This window comes from Rhincodon typus, chromosome 7, assembly GCF_021869965.1.
Source record: "Rhincodon typus isolate 14 chromosome 7, sRhiTyp1.1, whole genome shotgun sequence".
NCBI lineage: Eukaryota > Metazoa > Chordata > Chondrichthyes > Orectolobiformes > Rhincodontidae > Rhincodon > Rhincodon typus.
The window spans coordinates 95,105,277-95,127,493 of NC_063338.1; the positions used below are offsets into that span (position 1 = coordinate 95,105,277).

The following is a 22,217-nucleotide window of genomic DNA, read 5'->3' on the forward strand; positions in this document are numbered from 1 at the left end:
TTTGGAGAGATAACCAGGTGTGTTGATGAGGGCAATGCTTTTGATGTAGTCAACTTGGATTTTAGCAAGGCCTTTGATAAGCCCTGCTTGGGATATTGATTGCAAAGTTAAGAGCTCTTGGAATCCAAGGAGATTTGCCAAATTGGATCTACAGTTGACTGAGTGGCAAGAAGCAGACGGTGATGAGATAACAAGATGTAGAGCTGGATGAACACAGCAGGCCAAGCAGCATCAGAGGAGCAGGAAAGCTGACGTTTCGGGCTTAGACCCTTCTTCAGAAAATGGCTGATGGGTGTTTTTCCAACTGAAAGTCTGTGTCCAGTGGTGTCCCACAGAGATCAGTGTTGGGTCCTTGATGTTTGTCAGTTACATGAATCATTGAGACTTCAGTGTAGGGGGGATGATCAGTCAGTTTACAGATGGTACAAAAATTGGTGGATGGTAAGTAGTGAAGAGGATAGCCTTAGACTACAGGAGGATATAGACAGGCTGATCAAATGGGCTGATCAGTAGCAAATGGAATTCAATGCAGATAAATGTCAGGTGATGCACTTGGCCAGAACAAACATGGCAAGGGAATACATGATGAACGGTAGGACCCAACTGAAGATCAAACTAACCTTGGAGTGCATGATACTGGTCTCTTAACTTTATCTGCCTGTCCTGATACCTTAAGAAGGCATATGAGATACTTGCCTTTATTAATCAAGACATAGCGTTTAAGAGTGGGGAGGTTATGCTGGAACTGTATAAAACAATGGTTAGGCCACAGCTAGAGTATTGTGTGTGGTTCGAGATGCCACATTAGAGGAGGGGTGTGATTGCATTGGAGAGGGTGCAGAGGAGATTTACGAGGATGTTGCCTAGGCTGGAACGTTTCAGTTATATGGGGAGATTGTACAGACTGGGGTTGTTTTCTTTAGAACAGAAAAAATTAAGAGGGGACATGATTAAGATGTATAAAATTATGCTGGGCATAAATAGGGAAGAGAGGAAAGAACTTTTTCTCTTGTTGGAGGAATCGGTGACCGGGCAGTATAGATTTAAGGTAAGGGCCAGCAGATTAGAGGGGATGTGAGGAAAAATATTTTCATCCAGAGGGTGGTGGGATCTGGAGTTTACTGCCTGTGAGGGTGGTAGAGGCAGAAACCTTCCAACATTGAAGTATTTAAATATACACTTGCAATGCAAGGCAATAAGTGCTAGAAAATAAGATCAGAATAGTTAGGTTGATGTTTATGACTGGTGTGGACATCATGGGCTGAAGGGGTGTTCTGTTTTCAGAGAAATACAGCAATTCTGTACAGTATCATGCACTCCAAGGTTAGTTTGTTCTTCAATTGAGTCCTACCGTTCATCATGTATTCCCTTGCCATGTTTGTTCTGGCTAAGTGAATCACCTGACATTTATCTGCATTGAATTCCATTTGCTACTGATCAGCCCATTTGATCAGCCTGTCTCTATCCTCCTGTAGTCTAAGGCTATCCTCTTCATTACTTACCATCCACCAACTATGGACTCCAAGGAACAAAATGTTAAAATTAAAGCCAGACTGTTCAAGAGTGATCTTTGTTAGCATTTTGTAGTTACACATGGGATGTGAGTAATCAATGCCAGCATCCATTGCCCGTCCTAGTTACCCTTGAGAAGGTGATGGTGAGCTCCTTTTTTTGAACACTGCAGTCCATGTGCTGTAGGTAGACTCACAATACTGTTGACGGAATTGTAGAATTTTGACCCAACAACACTGAAGGAACAGTGATATTTCTAGATAATGAATGGCTTGGAAGGGAAATTTCAGGAGGTAATGTACCCAGGTATCTGTTGCACTTGGCCTTCTGGATGGTGGAGGCCACATGTTTGGAAGGTAGGTACTCTCTCAGGAGCCATGGTGAATTGCTGCAGCGCATCTTTTAGATAGTACACATTGCCGTTACTGAATGCCAATAGCGCAGGGACTGGATATTTGTGAATGTGGTGCCAATCAAGTGGGTTGCCCTGTCCTGGATGGTGTCAAGCTTCTTGAGTGTTGTTGGAGCTGCACCCATCCAGGCAAGTGGTGGAGGGTTGAGGGGTATTCCATCACACTCCTGACTTGTGCCTTGTAGATGGTGGACAGGCTTTGGGGAGGCAGGAAATGAGGTACTCACTGCAGAATTTCCAGCTTCAGACATGCTTTTGTAGCCACATTATTTATATGGCTAGTCCAGTTCAGTTTCTGGTCAATTGTAATCTGCAAGATGTGATAATGGAGAAATTCAGCAATGGTAATGCTAAGGATAGATGATTAGATTCTGTCTTGATGAAATGAGCATTATCTGGTGCGAAGAGCCAATTATTAGGCAAAATCTATTGCTCCAGTTTCTGAGAAGTCAGGAATGGTGCTGAGCGCTGTGCAATGCTCTGTGAAGATACCCACTTTCTGACCATATTAGACCATAATATGTAGGAGCAGAACTAAGCCATTCAGCCCATTAAGTCTGCTCCACCATTCAATGAGATCATGGCTGATCTGATAATACTCAACTCCACTTTTCTGCCTTTTTCCTATACCTCTTGATTCCCTTACTAATTAATCTGTCTGTTGCAGCCTTGAATATACTTAATGACCCAGCCTCGACAGCCCTCTGTGGCAAAGAACTCCACAGATTCACTACCCTCCAAGAGAAGAAATTCCTCCTTATCTCTTATGTGTGCAACACTTACATGTGTGACCTTTGATCCTAGACTCTCCCATAAGGGAAAACAACCTCTCCGCATCTTTCCTGTCAAGTCCCCTAAGCACCTTATGTAATAAAATAAACAGAACTGCAGATGTTGGAAATCTGAAAAAGAAATTGCTGGAGAAACTGAGCTGGTCTGGCAGCATCAGTGGACAAAATGCAGAGTTAATATTTTGAGTCCAGTGACTCTTCTTCAGTGAATCTTGAATGATTCATTAATGTCTCCTCTCATCTAAATTCCAATGAGCACAGGCCCAGTCTATTCAACCTCTCCTCATAATGGTAAGATTGTGCCTCCATATCTGGTACTAATATAATGAACTTTCCCTGGCTTGTCTCCAATGCCAATATATCTTTCTTTCAATAAAGGGGCCCAAAACTGTTCACAGTATTGCAGCTGTGATCTAACTAGTGCCTTATGTAGTTTTAGCAAAACCCCTCCCTACTCGTGTACTCCCGTTGAAATAAAAGCCTACATTATTTTTTACCTTTCCTATTACCCTCTGCACTTGGATGCCAGCTTTTATTGATTCATTCATGAGGACTCTCAAATCTCTCAAAGAGGTAATACATGAAGCAGCTGAAGATGGTTGAGCCTTGGACACGACCCTGAGGAACTTGGGGTGCTGCGGTCATGTTCCTACCTGTGAGCCTATTCCTGGCATACATGAGTAAATCTTAATATAGTAACATCCCATAAACACACCCTTGGCAATGGCAAATTCAGTAAAAATAGGTTGTCTCACATGCAGTTCTAGCAGCAGGAAGAGAGCCCCAGCTTTCAGCTGTAACAGAGAGAGGAATAAGAGCTTCCCCATCCAGCTTCAAGATCCCAGCATCTGCAGATAGCTAAAAATCCTGGTTCAGTGGGTGCTTGACCCCACTGATTCAGACTGCTTCTATTGTTCCAACTTCAAAAAAAAACCCAAGGCCTCACAAGCTGTTTATGTTATTGGCTTTGAGCATACACTCAGCACCTCTATCTCAACCTTTCTTCATTTAAAAAAAGACAAAATGTACCTTTTACACCCATTGTATCGTCACACATATACAACTCTCACCAATTTGGAATTTTGCCTAGTTACTGTTGATACGAATTTTGATGGCACGTTCAGTCAAATGCTGCCTCATTCAGAACCATGTCACTCCCTGGGTAGGCTACCTTCTGAGCCCTGAATCTGGCCTGTACCTGCTCCTAATCTGTATGTTTGAATTTATTAGTGACTATTTCATATTTATGGCTCTGTATTCTCTGTATATACTGTCAATCATTTTCAGCAGCTTCCTCAAACACCTTCCCTCCAACATACCACTTCTAACGTTATGTTCACTGATGATGGTACAATGTTCATAGAATATAGAACAGTACAGCACAGTACAGGCCCTTCGGCCCACGATGTTGTGCCGACCTATTATCGTACTAAGATCAATCTACCCTGCATACCGTACATTTTACTATCCTCCATGTGCTTATCCAAGAGTCGCTTAAATGTCTCTGAAGTATCTGACTCCACTACCACTGCCGGCAGCACATTCCACACGCCCACCACTCTCTGTGTGAAGAACCTACCTCTGACATCACCCCTATGCCTTCTTCCAATCACCTTAAAATTATGCCCCCTCGTAATAGTCATTTCTGCCCTGGATTCGTGACTCCTCAGATACCGATGCAGTCCACATTCAAATGCAGCCAGACTTAGACAATATCCATGTTTGGGCTGAAAAGTGGCAAGTAACATTCACGCTACACAAGTGCCAGGCAATGACCATCTCCAACAAGGAACAAACTACTGTCCCTTGATATTAAATAACACGAACATCAATAAACCTCCTATCAACATTAACCAAAAACTCAACTGGGCCTGGCATATAAGTGCTGTGGCTACAAGAGCAGGTCAGAGGCTGGGAATTCTGTGGTGAATAACTCACTTCCTGATTTCCCAAATCCTGTCCACCGTCTGCAAGGTATAGGAGGAATACCTTGCCTGAGTGGTGCAGCTCCAACAACACTCAAGAAGCTTGACACAGTCTAGGCATGGCACCAGGGACCGGGTTCAACTCCAACCTTGGGTGACTGTGTGGAGTTTGCAGTTTCTCCCGGTGTCTGCGTGGGTTTCCTCTGGGTACTCTGGTCTCTTCCCACACTTCAAAGATGTACAAGTTAGGTGGATTGGCCATCCTGAATTGCCCATTGTGGCCAGAAAAGTGCAGGCTAGATGGATTGGCCATGGTAAATGTTGTGTTACAGGGATAGGGTGGTGGTATGGGTGGGATGGTCTTCAGAGGGTTAGTTTGCACTCAAGGAGCTAAATGGCCTCTTTCCATACTGTAGGGATTCTATTCTAAGAACATAGCTCACTTGATTGGCACCATGTGTACAAATACTCACTCCCTGCATCACTGATGCTTGGTAGCAGCAGTGTGTACTATCTACAAGATGCACTGCAGAAATTCACCAAGGCTTAACACTGGGTCAAAATCCAATGCTCCTTCGACACCACCTTCCAAATCCTCAACCACTTCCATCTAGAAGGACAAGGGCAGCAGAGACATGGGAACACCACCAACTACAAGTTTCCTTCCAAGCATCTCACCATCCTGACTCGGAAGTACATTGCAGTTCCTACAGTGGCATTAAGTCACGTTCCTGGAAACTTCAACAGTATCGAAGCTCTACCAACATGATATAGACTGTAGCAGTTCAAAAAGCATATCCCTACCACCTTCACAAGGGCAGCTAGGGACGGGCATTAAATGCTGGCCCAGCCAGCAATGGCCACTTCCCATGAGTAAATGGTAGAAAGAATCAGGTCTTTGGTACAAGTGGAAATATACTCTCTGAATCTTCTTCATCTTGTTGACATCTTTCTTTCTTCTGTTTTCAGGTGAATAGAAGGAATGGGTTGGACCAGATTCACTCTCCACCTGGGAATCGAACACACAGAGACAAACACACACACACTTGCACGCTCCAGGGAAACACTGTCACTGGACCCTAAAGTCAGTCATGTTTTACAGCCTGCTTTTAGGGACTGCTCAATTCACCTTCAGCTTGAAAAGAGGCAACATCGCCTGGAGAATTCTCCAAGTCTCCCCCTCTGCTCACTGACTCAGGATAAACCGAGCTAGTGCATTGCGGACGGTGCCAATTTCCCCTGGGTTGTTCTGGAATGAATCTTGCAGATGTGGCTGCTCACCAAACCCAGGAGTAACATTGTAATAGCATTGTTTCAAAAACAAACTGAGTGCTATTTAATCGGCATGAAACTCTTGAGTTATAAAAATATCAGAGGCGTGGGCAAAAAGCACAATCGATTAAGTTGAAAATCAAATTAGTTGAAAATCAAATTAGTTGATTTCATCTGGGTGATGCTGATGGTGGGGGGTACAGGGGCCACAGTTGCCCCCAAGTTTTCCTGGGTCGAGAGGGGGAATAGAAACCTTTCCTTGTCAGAGTGTCCTTAGAGAGGGAGAATGCAGTGCCCACGGTTTCCTTCAAGTTCTCTATGACCAGCAGACACAGTGAGGACTAGAATGCATATCCCCCACCCCACCCACCAAAAACAACATTGTGGGAATTAAATTTGTAATTTTCCTTTGACTTTTGTTACAGTGACCATTAGGGGCTGTTAATTCTAATTTTAATTTCACCACCGTCTTATTTTTAAAACAGTAAACACATTCAGGGTCCCAGCACGGAATCACTGTCCAACCAAAAGCTTGGCTGTGATGCTCCTTAAGTTCAAATCGTGCTGTAATATACACATACGCTGACATACACACAGAGCTTAGTCCATCTGGGCGGCCAACAAAATCCAGAGTAATCCAGTGTATTCGGACCTCTGTCATTGCCAACCATTGCAAATACTCCACATTCAAGATCCTGATCCAAGTTAGCTTACCTGCTCCACTGTATAGCTCTCGGATCTCCACTGAACAAATTATTTTTCCATTTTGTGTGGGCTCCAGAAGTGTGGCCCCCTCCTATACCTAAATGTCTTCCACAGCCATGACAAAGTCTTAGTAATCACCAGTCTCCAAGTGCACCTGCTGCCAAAAATTCATATCTGTGCTTTTGGTTCCTTCAGCCTTCACATTTCCAATTGTGGCACAGTAACCCTTCCACTTTCTGCAATCTCTCGTTTATCTGAAACTCTGCTACATGTGTCCTAACTTGCAACAAGTCCTGTTCATCTGACACTCCAATTTTGTAAATATTCAAGCGGTACTCCCCCAGATCAAAGTTGCTGGAATTTAATTCTTTTCTGTGAAGGTGTTCACTCAAGGTGGCATCACCTGTTGAATTTAATGCTTTTCCCTGACATTGACCCCAGTGTTGTCAGTTAGTTCGCCTTCCTGACCTTTGCGCTTCATCTTCTTTTCACCACAGCCCAGAGCCTGTACCTTCAGTCAAAGAGCACTTCAACTCTTAATTCCCTTGCCTCCTTCAAGACTAACCCCAACTTCAAAAACCCAGATCAGTGACCAAATTGATGGTTGCTCTCCCCTAATTTCTGGTTCATCTCTGCCCCTATTTGTTTGAACCACTTTGATCTCCATCTGTGCACAGGTTCCGACAAGGTTCCCTAATAGTTGCCTTACTATATTCTGATAAAGGAATATCAGTTAGTGTGAAGATTGCACATATTACACTCCAATGCAGTCCTAGCAATGCACTGGTTAGCAGACAGTGTGAATCATTGGCGTTTATTATGGCTGTTGTCCAGGGATCTTCACAGTGCTCGATTCCAGACAGCTACACAATTGTTTTGTGATGCTATTACCTCCTATATAAAAAAAGTTACACCAGATGGCCATTTTTGTGTCTTTTATTTCTGCCTGCAAACATGCAGTGTGGTCATTATAAACTTTGTTCTTTCACATGGTGAGAAAACATAAGAAATAAGAGTAGGCCATTGGACCCATTGAGCCTGCTCTTCCATTGTGTGGTCATGGCTGGTCTTCAGCTTCAACTCCACTTCCTCCCCTCACCCCTTATCCTGCACATCCCTGAGACGTCAAAATCTGCCATTCCAGTCTTTGATGTGAATACTCTGATGTTTGCAACAACAGCGGGGTAGAGAATTCCAAAGGTTTACAAACATCTGAAGAAATTTCTCCCATTTCATCCTCAATGATTGACTGCATTCATTAGCATGTGCATTAGCAGCGAAACCTCAGAAATAAAGTGGTAGAACCCTAGCAAACCCTTAAAAATGAAAAATTCAGAGAAAGAAAACTTTAAAAATCAGCTTTATATTGCATATGCATTTAATCGGAGGTGAGTATGTGCAGTCAAAACTTATCAGAGGGTTGGTGTCAGTACTTTCTAAGTGATTTGCCCCTTCACTTCAGGCTGCATCTCCATGTTTTAGACATCCCAGCCAAGGAGAAATAACTTCTATACCTACCCTGTGAAGCCCCTGAAGAATCTTGTACACTTCAGTTTGCAAGTGGTGTTCAGTTTATGACCCTTCACCGGACCCGAAACGTTAACTGTTTTTTTCCTCCACAGATGCTGCCAGACCTGCTGAGCTTTTCCAGCAACTTTGTTTTTGTCCCTGATTTACAGCATCCGCAGTTCTTTTGGTTTTTATTCAGTTTATGATATTGCCAAGTATACCTCAAAGGACTAGCCTCTGCTGTTATAATATGGTCGACTTAATGCACGTCAGTGCCTGCAAACATGTTGCTCTACAGTAAGAGGTGTCACTGTTTTTGGCTTTGCAGAGCAATGTAGTTAGGGTGGAGCTGCAGGTAGGTGTCAAATCCTCTGGGGTTGTAAACTTCAATGAGTTCACTTCTCATTTTTCTAAACTCCCAACTTTACTTAGTGTCTCATAATAGGACAACCACCACCTCCCCCGCCACCTTGGGATCAATCGAAAGAACCTGCGCTATGCTGCCTCCAAGGCAAGAATGACCTCCACTAAATATGACCAAGACTGTATTCCAGGTCTGACCTCAATATCCTCAACCATTGTAGCATGTTTTTTTTTTAAAAAAAACTTAATTCCTATACTTCAATCACTGTCCAAAAATTACCATTTGTCTTCCTAATTATTTGCTATACCAGCCCACCTTGTATGTCTCATACAAATACACCCAAGTCTTCAAACTTACTTTTAGCTGAATATACAAATGTCACACCATTAAAAAAAGAATTTCTATTCTTATGACCAAGATGATTAACCTTACACTTCCCCACATTATCCTCCATCTGCCAAGCTGTTGCTGCTTTCATAACTTGTCTGTAGCTCAAATGTTTCCTCCTCACAGAAAGCATTCCCACACAGCTTTGTATCATCAGCACGTTATTCTAACATTTGTAAAGATCCCATCCTCAAACTCTTCAAGCGTCTCCGGTGTTCACTCACAGACCTATATTGCTCCCAGTTCAGCAAAGCTTTAAAATTCTCATCCTTGTGTCAAATGTTTCTTATGGCTTCATCTTCATCTATGTAATCTCCTTCAGTCTTGCATGCAATTTCTTTAATATTCCAGCTCTGAATTAAGTACAATTGTTCTGCTGGTTAGACCCCACTTGCAGTACTGACAACAGATCAGGGCACCATACCTTGGGAAGCATACATTGGCCTTGGAGGGAATACAATGTAAGTTTACAAAAATTATATGTAGACTTCTGAGGTTATGTTATGGAGGAGAGATTATACAAGTTGGGCCTGACTACACTAGAATTTAGAAGCTTAAAAGGGGTGACCTGATCAAAGTCGTCAAGATATTAACAGGAAAAGACAGCCTGGATACATTTTCACTGTTTAGAAATCCTAGAACAAGGATAGACTAAAAATTACAGCCACACCATTCAGGAGAGATATTAGGAAGCTCTTCTACACACAAAGGGTGATAGAGGTTTGAAACTCTTCAACAAATAGCAGTTGATATTAGATTAGTTGTCAATTATAAATGTGAGATTTATTTTTGTTAAGATATTAAGGTATATAGACCACAGATCAGCCATGATTGTCTTTGAATGATGGAACAGGCTAGAGGGGCTGAATGGCCTATTCCTGTTCCTGTGCTACTGAGGGCTACCTATATTCTAAACTTTACAAAGACTCTAAACTATCCTGAACCTCCTGACCTCTTGTTCCTACCTCGCTGGCCAAGCTCTTAGTTCCCTATTCCAAAATCATAGTTTGATTACTCTCCTATAAAACAACTTTTAGTTTAGCTACATTAAATGCACAATATGAATGTAAGGTATATTCTCACACCCTCAACCTTTCACATTCACTCCCTCCACTACCAAACCTCAGTGTCACCAGTGTGCATTATCTGAAAGATGCTCTACAGAAATGACCAAGGTTCCTTAGAAAGCACCTTCCAAACCCATGCCCACTTCCATCTAGAGGAACAAAGGCAGCAGAAACATTGGAACATTGTAACCTGTAGATTCCCGTCCAAGCTGCTCATCACCGAGTTGGAAATATGCCACCATTCCTTCACTACTGCTAGTCAAAATCCTTCCTGAAGAGCATTATGGGTCTTCCCTACAGCACAGGACTGCAGCGGTTCCAAAAGGCAGTTCACCAACACCTCAACAGCAACTAGGGATGGGAAATAAATGGATGCACACATCCAATGACTATGTTTAAAAAAAAAACACTTACCTTGCATCAGACAAATACATTAACATGGAGAACACTTAAAAGGAATGATTTAGGTGAATGCCACGACTTTAACCTTGAAGAGCTCTTTTCACTCTCAGTTTGCTGGTGATGTTCAGTTTATGATATTGCCAAGAACATCTAAGGACTGTGCTCTGATGTTATAATACGGTTGACTTAATTCATGTCAGTTCCTGCAAACATGTTGCATTGCAGTAAGAGGCATCACTGTTTTTGGCTTTGTGCAGCAATGTAGTTTGGGTGTAGGCAGGTGCCAACTCCTCTGGGCTTGCAACCCCAATGAGTCTCATGCTGATGGGAGAAGACACTTCCTGCACTGTTGACCATGACTGAAATTAGATTCTGTGCACTCACTACCTGCCACCCTGCACCTCCCACCGCCCCCCCAAAAAAAAAACATTCTATCTTGCTCCAAAGGACAATCTGTTCCAGAGTCTCATTAAACATGGGCATGCAGTTGTGGGCCTGGTCAATGGGGCATCATTTGGTTGTGCTGTAATAACAAGCATCATCACAGAGCTTGAACTTGCCTTAGCTCCAATACTTTCCCAGCAGAGGTAACCAGATCAGATCCAATAAACCCCTAGTTTCCTTTGGAGCACAGGAATCAACACTGCCAATGGTAACTTTGGCACTTCAACTAGCACATCTATCACCTGGCAAGCCAGACCAGGGATCCTCATGGAATTCAATACTGAGCAGTTCACCTAATAAATCAAGTCATCGAACACAATAGCCGAAACCCAGAAAATGTAAAGCAAAACCTCCCAAGTATGATCAGATCAGGATGCTGTCTCGAAGTCTGGAGGTGCATATCCCAATCCCATTCCAGAGATTTGAGTACAAACTCTTGACCATGATCCCAGTGCGGGACTGAGGGACTGCTGCACTGACTGACATGTTGCCTTTCAGCCAAGGTGTTAAACTAAGCCTCCACCTCAGATGTGAAAAGATCTTACTGCAACACTTTGAAGAAGAGGGCTGCTCTCCCAAGTCAACAATTATCCATCAACCAACATCACAAAGATGATTTTATATTCTGGGATCTTGCTGTGCAAAAGTCAGTGGCTGCATTTCTTAAACTGGTCTCTGTTGAAATGTAAAAAAACTTGTTTAAGGTACATTGTGATATCCTGAGATTGGGGAAGGAGAGATTTATTTGAAGCAAGCATGAGACTCTTCCTTCCCACCCTGGCTCCCCTCCATTAAACTTCCAACATGTTTCCATCCTGCTGCTTGCTGTGAATCACTGGATAAAACCTCAGCTCACAGCAGTCCATCTGTTCCTTGGTGTTTTAATAGGATTCAGGACCACATTTAGAGAAAAAGAAAATACTCTTCTAGTCTCTGATTCTGCACAGGCAAGCTGAACATATACATTAGATTAGCACATGATAACTGGGTAATATATTAATATTTTTAATTAGGAGTCTATACAGTGTGCAAAATCACCTCTTATCATATTAAATACTTTCTACCTTCCCACAGAAGGGGAATACTTTCAGTGTTTGCACCACTTAAGTGATCAACATCTCGTCTTGTAATCTGCTCTGGCCCTGCACCTCAAATTGTCTCCAGACTCCTGTGGTCATGATGGTCTAACCAGCAGAAAAAGTCCTGAATCAGAGATGGCTGCAGAGGCTTTGGGGAAGGAGGCAGGGTGAAGGCAAAGTTTGAAGGATGTGAAAAAGGTTCCAGACCCGAAACGTCAGCTTGCCTGCTCCTCTGATGCTGCCTGGCCTGCTGTGGTCATCCAGCTCTACACCTTGTTATCTCAGGCTTCTCTCCTGCTGTCCCAACATCGTAAGACATCACAGCACTGGAGGCAGCCCTTGACAAACTAGTATCCTTAACTAATATTCCTTTATCCTCCATAGGAACATGCAAGACAATTAAAGGTCCTTCACCTACCTCTCCATTATATTGCATGAAACAGTTCAGGATACACTCAATATCAGCCTGACTCAGTCACATTACCATACCGTCCCATGACGAGCACTCTGAACTTTGCCTTTTGTCTGCTCATTCTCTTGGCTCTGCAATTTGTTTTATAATGATACTCTAAAGTTAAAAGATTCCCGGCCTCTTCTCTCAATGTCCCCCTCCCAAAGAGTCAAACCCTGCAGGGAACAATTGTCCAGTGAGGTTTCCTGGGATAGGGACATTACCACCATACAAGGACCCTCATCCCCTGGAGCCATTGGAGGACTGACATTCACTGCTAGGACTGGCCAAACTGACCTCAAGCACCTCTCCCAACTGATCTCACACAAAACCATCTCTAACTCAACCCTTGTGGATAATCAGAGTGGACAGGAAGACTGCCGTAAGGCAAAGAAAGACATGGCAAACTGGAACCTGGGGACACTTTTAATGGAAAGACCATCTGTCCAGGTGCACAAGCCAGATGAGTTATATGGTGGTGAGAAAAGGAAGGGAGCAGTGATCTCATTGGGTATTTATTGCAGACCTCCAAACAGTGGGGAAGCAGAAGAGAGCATTTGTAGGCAGATTATTGAATTCTGCAGGACAAGTAGGATGGTAATAATTGGTGATTTCAATTACGCTAGGGTAGAGTGGGAGAAAGGAAGAGTGTGGGACACAAAAAGGGAGAAATTCCTGCAATGTATGCAGGAAGACTTTCTGGAACAGTACATTTCCAGTTCTATCAGGGAGAGCGCTGTGCTGGATCTGGTCCTAAAAAAATAAGGCAGGCCAAATGGAGAATGTCAGAATGAGGGAGCATTTGAGAAACAGTGGTCATAACATAATAAAGGTTCAACACTAAGTTGGAAAAAGGTTAAAATCAGTCAATGATTGAATCTCAGACTGGAAAAGGGCAGATTTTAGGGGTCTAAAAGTTGAACTAGAGTATGTTGATTAGAAACACATTTTGGTGGTTAAAATAGTGAATGAAAAGTGGAAGAATTTCAAAAGGGAGGAAAGTGCGAGCTAGGTACATACCCATGAGAAATGAATATGGGGTATCCAAAGCTTGAATACCCGAACACCTAAGGATACTGATGAGAAAATAAGGAAGAAAAATAAGGCATATGATGCATACCAAAATAATATTAGCAATATAAATCAGGAAGAGTATCTCAAATGCAGGAAAGAAGCTAAGGCTGGAATATGGAAGGCTAAGAGGAAGCACGAGGAAAGGTTAGCAGGCTGCGCTAAAACAAATAGTAAAACGTTTTTAAACATATTAGTGGTAAAAGATTAGTGAAGAATAGAATGAGGCCCATAATAAAAAAGCAGTGTAAGCTGCTCATTGGAGTAAAGGATCTGGGCGTACAGATCACAGATCCCTGAAAGTGGCAATAGAGTTTGATAAGGTGGTCAAGAAGGCATGCGACACACTTGCCTTCATTGGTCCTGGCATCGAATATAAAAGTTGGCTAGTTATTTACAGCTGTATAAAACTTTAGTGAGGCCACATTTGGAATATTCTGTGCAGTTCTGGTCACCACACTACCAGAAGGACGTGAATGCTTCGAAGAGGGTGCAGAGAAGGTTTGCCAGGATGTTGCCTGGTCTGGAGAGTTTTAGTTATAAGGAGAGGTTGGTTAAACTCAGATTATTTTCACCAAAAAACGGAGGCTGAGAGTCAACCTGATAGAGATCTACAAAAGAATATTAGGCACAGATGGGGAAAAGCCTCTATCCATCCTAAGGTGGAAAGGTCAACTGCAAGAGGGCACAGGTTCAAGGTGAGAAGGGGAAAGTTTAGGGGAGAAGTACAGGGAAAATTTTCACACAGGTGGTGGGTGCCTGGAACACACTGCCAGTGGAGGTGGTGGAAGCAGGCATGTTAGCAATGGTTAAGGCTCATCTTGATGGAGACATGAACGGGAGGTGAAGAGAGGGATAGAAATCACATATGGGCAATAAGTAGCAGGTCTAAGTAAGGATTAAGAATCAGTGCAGGCTTGGTGGGCCGAAGGGCCTGTTCCTGCACTGTATTGTTCTTTGTTCTCAATGGTAGAGGTACTAAACTAATATTTTGCTTCTGTTTTTACTAAATTAGAAGATGGTGACAATAGCCTAGTTGAAAATGCGTGTGTTGAGGAACTAAACTGTGTAATGATAATTAAAGAAGTGCTATAAAAGCTGGCAGCACTCCAGGTAGAGAAGTCGCCAGGCCCAGTTGGGATACAGCCTGGATTGCTGATAGGGATGGTGGTAAGGGAGCAAATTGCAGAGATGTTGACAGAAATTTTATATGCTGCTCTGAACAGAGGATTAGTCCTGGGGTACTGGAGGACTGCAAATGTGACACAGTTGCTTAAGAAAGAGGCAAAGGATAACCCAGGAAACTACAGACCTGTCAGCTTGACATCAATAGTGAGAAAATTGATGGAGGCCATATATAATGACAAATTTGACTGAGTTCTTTGACGAGGTGATAGGTAGTGGATGAGGGTAGTATTGTGAATGTTGTACATTTCTTTCAGAAAGCATCTCATACAGAACCACACAGGGCAGGTTGGTTAACAAATTGGAAATGTTTAGCATTGATGAGTCCTCGACAACATAGATTAGAAATTGATTAAACGATAGGAAACAGGGTAGGTATAGGTGAGCATTTCCCAGGTTGGAGATAAATTGAAAGTAATGTTTCCTGGGAATCAGTGTTGGGACCCTTGCTTTTTCTGATTTATAGAAATGATTTGGAGATGGGTGTTGAGGGCAAAATCTCTAAATTTGCAGATGATACTAAACTAGAGACAGTAATGAATTGTGAGGATGATGTTGGCCAAACAGGCACAGACCTGGAAGATGAATTTCAATACAGTGAAATGTGAGGTAATGCATTTTGATAGAATAAACAGAGGCAATATAGGCTCAATGGTATAACTTTTGAGGGGAGTACATGAGCAGAGGGACCTCAGGGTTCACGTAGACGATTCTCTGAAGGTGGCCTGGCAAGTTGAAATAGTTGTTAAGAAGACTTATATAAACCCAAGGATCCTATATTGAGGCACAGAGTATAAAGGCAAGAAAGTGATGCTACACCTCTACTCTCAGACCACATTTGGAATATTGTGTTCAATTCCAGGCACCTTATTTAAGGAAGAATGTTAAAGTCCTGGAGAAAATTCCAGAGATTTACTAGAATGTTACCAGGAATGAGGGATTTTAAGATACAGGAAAGACGAGAAATTGAACTTTTTCTCTTTGGAGCAGAAATGATTAAGAGGTGACCTTATTTTAAATTGTTCAAAATTGAAAATTGTTCACAGAGGGTAATCGATACTCTGTTTCCAATAGTTGGTATGCCAGTAACTAGGGTTCACAATTTCAAGCCTGTCAGCAAGACAGCTAGGAGTGAGATGAGGAGAAACTTCTTTACTCAGAGTTGTTAGGATTTGGAATGCACTCTGGGAGAGCGGAAGAAATGAATTCCATAGAAGTTTTCAAAAGACAGCTGGATATATATTTGAAAGTGGTGAAGTTTGAGGGCACAAGATAGGGCTGAAGAGTGTGACTAGCTGGGTAGCTCTTTCTAGAGCTGGTACAGATACGATGGGTCAAATGGCCTCCTTCTCTAATGTAAAATTCTATGATTCTTGTCTGCACTAACTCTCAAAGGCAGCAAACTGGTGCCAAGCAGAGTCCTGGCCACTTATTCTGGTCATCTCACTTCGGGAAAGAAATACCCAGGCTGAGCCTTCTGGATAAAACTGCACATAAAGCACTAATTGAACAAGTAGGCACTACTGTCCTCAGAGAGAAGGCCGAGAGGAGATTTGACAGAGGTTTTTAAAATTATGAGCGGGCTGGAGCAATAGGTAAGGAGAAACTGTTCTCATTCATAGAAGGAAAAATAAGAAGAGGGCATAGATTTAAAATGATGTGCAAAAGCAGCAAGGGTGATGCAAGACAAAATGTTTTCTCAGTGAGTACGTGTGATACGGAATGCACTACCTAGAAGTATGGTGAAGGCATGTTTAACTGAGGCATTCAAGATGGCATGAGGTGGTTATTTGGAATAGAAAGCACATGCAGGGGTTCAGGAACAAACAGGACATTGATACTAGGTAGTGATGCTACTTTGAAGAGTCAGTGCAGACACAATGGGGTGGATGGCCTCCTTCTGCCCCATAACCATTCTGTGAATGATGGACAGTGATGCACAGCTACTAGAGGTCAGACAGAGGCTGGCCTAGAGCTATCAGGTAGCTCAGTCAGTTTGAGTCTCCAATCCAGATACAAACTCTGTAACCCCAGTCTGTCACTTGGAGTGAAGGAGTAGAGCACTGTCAGAGGTGCCACATTTTGAATTCAATACCAGTCACTTGGGCGACTGCGAAAGACCCTGCAGCTGTTACTTCAGAGAAGAGCAGGGGAGCGTTCCCTAGTGTCCTAGCTAAGATTTAACCTCAATCAGTATCAGGAGAAAGAAATTATACGGCCATTATCAGATTTCTGTTTTCAGCAGCTTACTCTCGGCAAGGGAATTGAGAAAAACGTGGAATTCTTTATCATAGAGGGCTTTTCAGGCTGGGTTATTAAGTAAATTCAAGGCTGAGACAGACAGATTTTTAATCAGTAAGGGAATCAAGGCTTATGTGGAAAAGGAAGTTGAGTGGAGGATTATCACATCAGTCATGATCTTGTCAAAAGGCAGAGCAGACTCAATGGGCTGAATGGCCTATTTTGGCTCCTATAACTTATCTGCAAGTTGGCTGCTGCAATTCCTACATTACAACAGTGACTCAACTTCAAACGTTTGTTCTCATTTGGCTGTGAAATGCAATGGAACCTCCCAAAGTCACTACAAGGAAGAGATACACAGAACTTTCTTAAACTAGCAGAATGGAGATATGCTCTGAAACAAAACAGAAATTGTTGGAGAAACACAGCAGGTCTGGCAGCATCTTTCAAAAGAAACAGTTAACATTTTGAGTCCAGTGATGGCCAATGTGGGAGTCCACAGATGCCACCAGACCTGCTGAGTTTCTCCAGCAATTTCTTTTTGTTTCAGATTTCCAGCATAATAAGTTCTTTTTAGCAGCAGGTCTGGCAGCATCTGTGGATTCCCATGTTGGCCATCAAGATTTAACCCTTGGTCTCAGCAATGTTTCATTCTTACAGCAGCACCTGATCTAACCTGTCCTGAGAAAAGAGACAGGTTCCTCCTCTATTCTATTTGCCTTCCTGTATCACAAAACAGGCTGAGCTGCAGATGAAATACCCAAGGGGTCTCTTCCCCCAAGTGGCTGCTCTACAGTCGATCCATCCACCCAGGACAGCAGCAAAGGAGCCAGATAACAGAGTCTAACCTGGAGCAAAGATGTCTGCATTCCCTTGGGGGGGGGGGGGGGGGGTTGCAAAAATGGGGCAGCATGTATTGCTGAAAACCAACATGTGTGAAGCTCTTTGCCTTGTACTCATGAGGACAGATGCAAGAATGTCTAATTTCAAAGGAAGCAACAATTTACAATGTATAAGAAATGAATATTGACTGGTTAGTAAGTCAACTTTGATTGGTCAAGGGTTTGCTATGGGGAAATGCACCAGGGAACTATCATCCATGCTTCTGCTCCACTTAAAAAAAAATTTACAATGGCTCTGCTAAGAATTATACTAACAAACAGTTTAAAATGATCAGCTTGGCTCACAATCTGCTTCACTTACCCCTACCAGAAATATATATATATCCTACTCTCTGAAATTGACAAGGGATATGTCTAGGCATTGTGCCATTTTAACCAACCAACAAACCAGCACATTTCTCCTATCATATAAATTGTTGCTCCCATTATAATTTAACATTTTTGCATCTGTTCTAATGAGCACAAATCAAAAGGAGTGATGGCCTGGTGATATTATCGCTGGACTATTAATCCAGTGACCCAGATAATGTCTGAGGACCCGTGTTCGAATCCCGCCAAGGCAGAATCTGAATCAATAAATATCTAGAATTAAGAATCTGATGATGACCATAAATCCACTGCCAATTGTCAGGAAAAAACCTATCTGGTTCACTAATGTCCTTTAGGGAAAGAAACTGCCGTCCTTACCTGGTCTGGCCTACATGTGACTCCAGACCCACAACATTGTAGTTGACACTTAACTGCCCTCTGAGAGCAATTAGGCAATAAATGTTGCCTGGCCAGCGATGCCCTCATCCTATGAATGAATAAAGGAATAAAGGAAGAGCCTCAGCAGCCTGTTCTATTTTTCAGCAGTGTTCAGCAGGACCCACAAGAAAATAGCTCCCTCTAACCCCATAATTAAAACAGATTGACCAATTAATTGCAGTGAATGTGGAAAGACTGGAAAAGCTGGCATTGTCCTCAACAGAGCAGGGAAGGTTAAGGGAGATTTAATAGAGGCATCCAAAATAATCATGATCGTTTCTCAATGCAGAAAATGATGGGGATTAATGAGGAGAAATTATTTCAAGGGGAAGAAGGAACGACAACCAGAGGACACAGATTTAAAATAATCAGTAAAAGAAGACAAGACATGAGATGAGAGAATTGTTTTAATGCAGCAAATTGTTGAGATCTGGAATTCACAGCCTGATAGGGCACTAGAAAGAGATTCAATAGGTACTTTCAGAAGGAAATATCAGAAGGAGTGAAAGTTTACAGGGCAATGGGTGGAAGAGAGCAGGGCAGTTGGAACTAAACTCTTTCAAATGGCTGACAAAGACAAGACTGAATGGGCTACTTCTGGGCTGCAAGAACCTACATACTGTCTCCACATGCTGGATGGCTTGCTGAGCATTTAGACTAGATTTCCAGCAAAACTTGACACACAGTCTGCAATTGGAGCAAGGCATTGAGAACAGCCTCAGAGCAGAAATGGTGGGTGTTAGGAAGATCACTGGAAACAGGGACTTCTTATGGGCTTAGGTGCCAAAAGCTATGAGCTACTTTGGTGCTGAGGCTGAGAAAGGAGCCCAGCTTTGAAGGTCAGACTGCAGTGAAGTGACTGAGCAATCTAGAAGGCAGTTAGAATTAGCCTGATGTGTGTTTGGGAAGGAGCACAGGGTCTAGAAAAATAGATGGGCCAAAGTCCTGGCCACGATTATGTGGTTGTTGGGAAAGAATACACTTTCAGTTCTTTAGCTTATCATCACGCTAACAGCCCCTCACAGCGCTGTCTCATCATCAATACCCTCATCATGGAATATTCTGTCAACAGTCTGTGCAGGGATGTACACAAAATCAGTGTGTTTGTCATTGCTCAGTATTAACAGAATTGCACCCTGATCACAGTAATACAACAAGAGATAATGGAGAGCTGGGGCAACAATACTGAAAATAAAAATTGTGTTAGAAGGATATGCTGGCTGGGTGAGTTGAGTTAGAATGGGAAGAAGTGTACATGGAGCATTAAAAACCTGCATGGGCCAGCTGGGTGAAGGCCCTGTATATAAACTGCAAGCTGTATCACAATAAACTTTAGGCAGAACTCAGAATGCTCCTTTCCACCAATACCTAAAGAAACCATTCAAAGAGTTTCTAAAAATCTGGCAAGTGGATTTATGGGGTGAAGGATGAATAGTTAAAGGAGGAGAAAGTCAACAGACAAGACAGCAATGGAGTTGAAACAAAACTAAATCCTTGCCATGTAGCTACTCAGTGTTAAAGACCCACGCTATTCTCTCTCCTTCTTTCTCTTATGCTCAGTGCTCTAAGCGTACACGGCTCTGCAAGCAACTGTTTCCACTTGCTGCCTCTTTTAGATAACCACTGCTGTGGTGGTTGCTGTAATTTAATGTATGCACTGTGACACAGTGACAAATACGAGGCTCAGGAGAGAAAGAAGGGAAGCCTCCTGTCCCCTATAAATTTAAATGGCAAAAACTTTCCTACAAATTCTCCATCCAAGGGTGATTTTCTGATTTCTGTGCATTCCACCACCGGTATTCACATACTGCCCGATTCTAATCCACGTCTTTTGAAAATGTTAACACTAACCATCCTGTTATACTGCTAAATTAACAGTGGGAAACCCACATGATTTCATTCTTAGTCAGGTAATTCTATCCTTCAGCAGCGGCTTGGCTGATCAACATATTTCTCAATCACCTCATGACAAAAAGTAAACATGGCTGCAGAAGTCAACTATCTTATCTCGCCGTTACAGTTCTCTCTCTCCCTTTAGGAAGCCTGGTGTCCTCCTCTCTGCCTTCCAGAACATTCTTGGAACGTGGAAGTGCAGCAATCCACCCGAAGATGCTGTCGAGAGAGGTCGTCCTTCTCTATATCAGATGCTTACTGGATCGTCATTTCTCCATTCAAAGGAGCCAGGTCTTTTTCCTAAGAGATGTTGTTGCCGGGTTCATATTCTTGGCCCCAACAGGGTACAGAGTCTCACCTTGATACAAGGGAATAGCAGGTTGTTCCTAGTTTGAAGTATGAAGACTTCCTGGCCCTTTTTTTCTGGGGTTCCCTGCTCCAATGCGTGTCACGTTGTGCACGAACACACATGCATCTCTAGGCACTGCAGCTTCCAAACCCCAAGTGACGTGGACCAGCTCCACATATAGCTGTCGCTCAACAGCTGAAGGTAAAGGCTCCCAGCATCATCTCATTAACTAGGAGCTGGTGGTCAGGCTGAGGAGTGGCTTGTTGTCAGCTCCCAGGGAGCTGGGAGGGTGGCTCACCTGCACTTTGCCCACTCCCTCAGCTGGGTCTCCCGACACTTTGAGGGGGTGGTGCCGCTGGATGTGCTTGACCACCTGGAACTTCTGCTTGGCTTTGTAGCTGCAATGGCGGCAGAAGAAAGGGTGCTCGTTGGTGTGAGTGAGATAGTGGTGGCGCAGGCCCGCCTGCCAGCGGAAACCACGGCAACACACGCTGCAGACATACGGTTTGGCCTCGCTGTGCTTCTTCAGGTGGGTCTTCAGGAGGAAGCGAGTCTTGAAACCTTTCCCGCACTGCTCGCAGATGAAGCTCCGAGTTTCTTTGTGCCGAGTTTCTTTGTGGGTCCTGAGTGCATCTGCACGGTTGGTGCAGTAATCACACTCATCACACTGGTAGGGCTTGGCACCTGGGAACAAGGAAGCCATGATTAGTTGGACACACCAAGGACATTACCTAGCCTGAACATTCAGAACCACACACACTAACCGCTAATTTCTCTGCCTGCACACACTATACAAGGCAGCACTGACCAATTTACTGAGCTACTACCTTTGACCAGTTACCCTAGTCAAGTTACCACAACCACCCCAACGTTAAACCAGTGGCACTAGCCTAGCTATGCAGACCAACAGTATTAATCAGACACGCTAACAGCATTACCTCTATAGTAAACTAGATACAATGAACAGTTAGTCGAGTTAACTGCACTCCTATACTTGGTGAGATGTGCTATTTGGAGTTCAGTAACAGTAACTGGCATCCCATACACACTCTGAATCTGCTCCCAGTGTCTCTATAAACTCAATGGGGACAAAGGTGGTGTGGCAGTAATTTCACTGGACTAGGAACCTGAATCAAAGATAATCCCAGCATGGCACATGGTGAAATTTGAATTAAATAATCTTTTAAAAACTCTGCAATGAAGATCCAGCCTAACAGTGACCACATAACCAACCAATGTTATAAAAACACAGCTGGCTCTCTAATGCCCTTTAGGGAAGGAAATCTGCCATCCTTACCTGGTCTGGCCTACATCTGATTCCAGATCCATTACAGTGATGGCTGACTCTTAGCTCCCCTCTGGAATGGCCTAGCAAGCCAAGGAGCAGTTCAAAGGGCAATTAGGGATGAGCAACAAATGGTAGCCTTGCCGGTAACAACTACATGCCATCAAAAAATCAAAATAAATAAAACCAGAGTCCCTGTTTTGGTAAGCCATATAATCAGAATT

The 22,217-nt window shown here is 43.1% G+C and overlaps 2 protein-coding genes across 2 annotated transcripts in view; one reads left to right on the top strand and one right to left on the bottom strand.

Annotated features, from left to right (window-relative positions):
* The window catches only part of obsl1a (obscurin like cytoskeletal adaptor 1a), a 174,919-nt gene extending 167,394 nt beyond the window's left edge, over positions 1 to 7,525 (top strand). The window contains exon 23 of the mRNA XM_048599311.1: positions 5,610 to 7,525. Coding sequence (XP_048455268.1) covers positions 5,610 to 5,617 — 8 coding nt within the window. The 3' untranslated portion in view covers positions 5,618 to 7,525. The remainder of the gene's footprint in view (positions 1 to 5,609) is intronic.
* A 10,941-nt stretch (positions 7,526 to 18,466) lies between these two features.
* The window catches only part of znf142 (zinc finger protein 142), a 34,561-nt gene continuing 30,810 nt past the window's right edge, over positions 18,467 to 22,217 (bottom strand). The window contains exon 9 of the mRNA XM_020522696.2: positions 18,467 to 21,392. Coding sequence (XP_020378285.2) covers positions 20,938 to 21,392 — 455 coding nt within the window. The 3' untranslated portion in view covers positions 18,467 to 20,937. The remainder of the gene's footprint in view (positions 21,393 to 22,217) is intronic.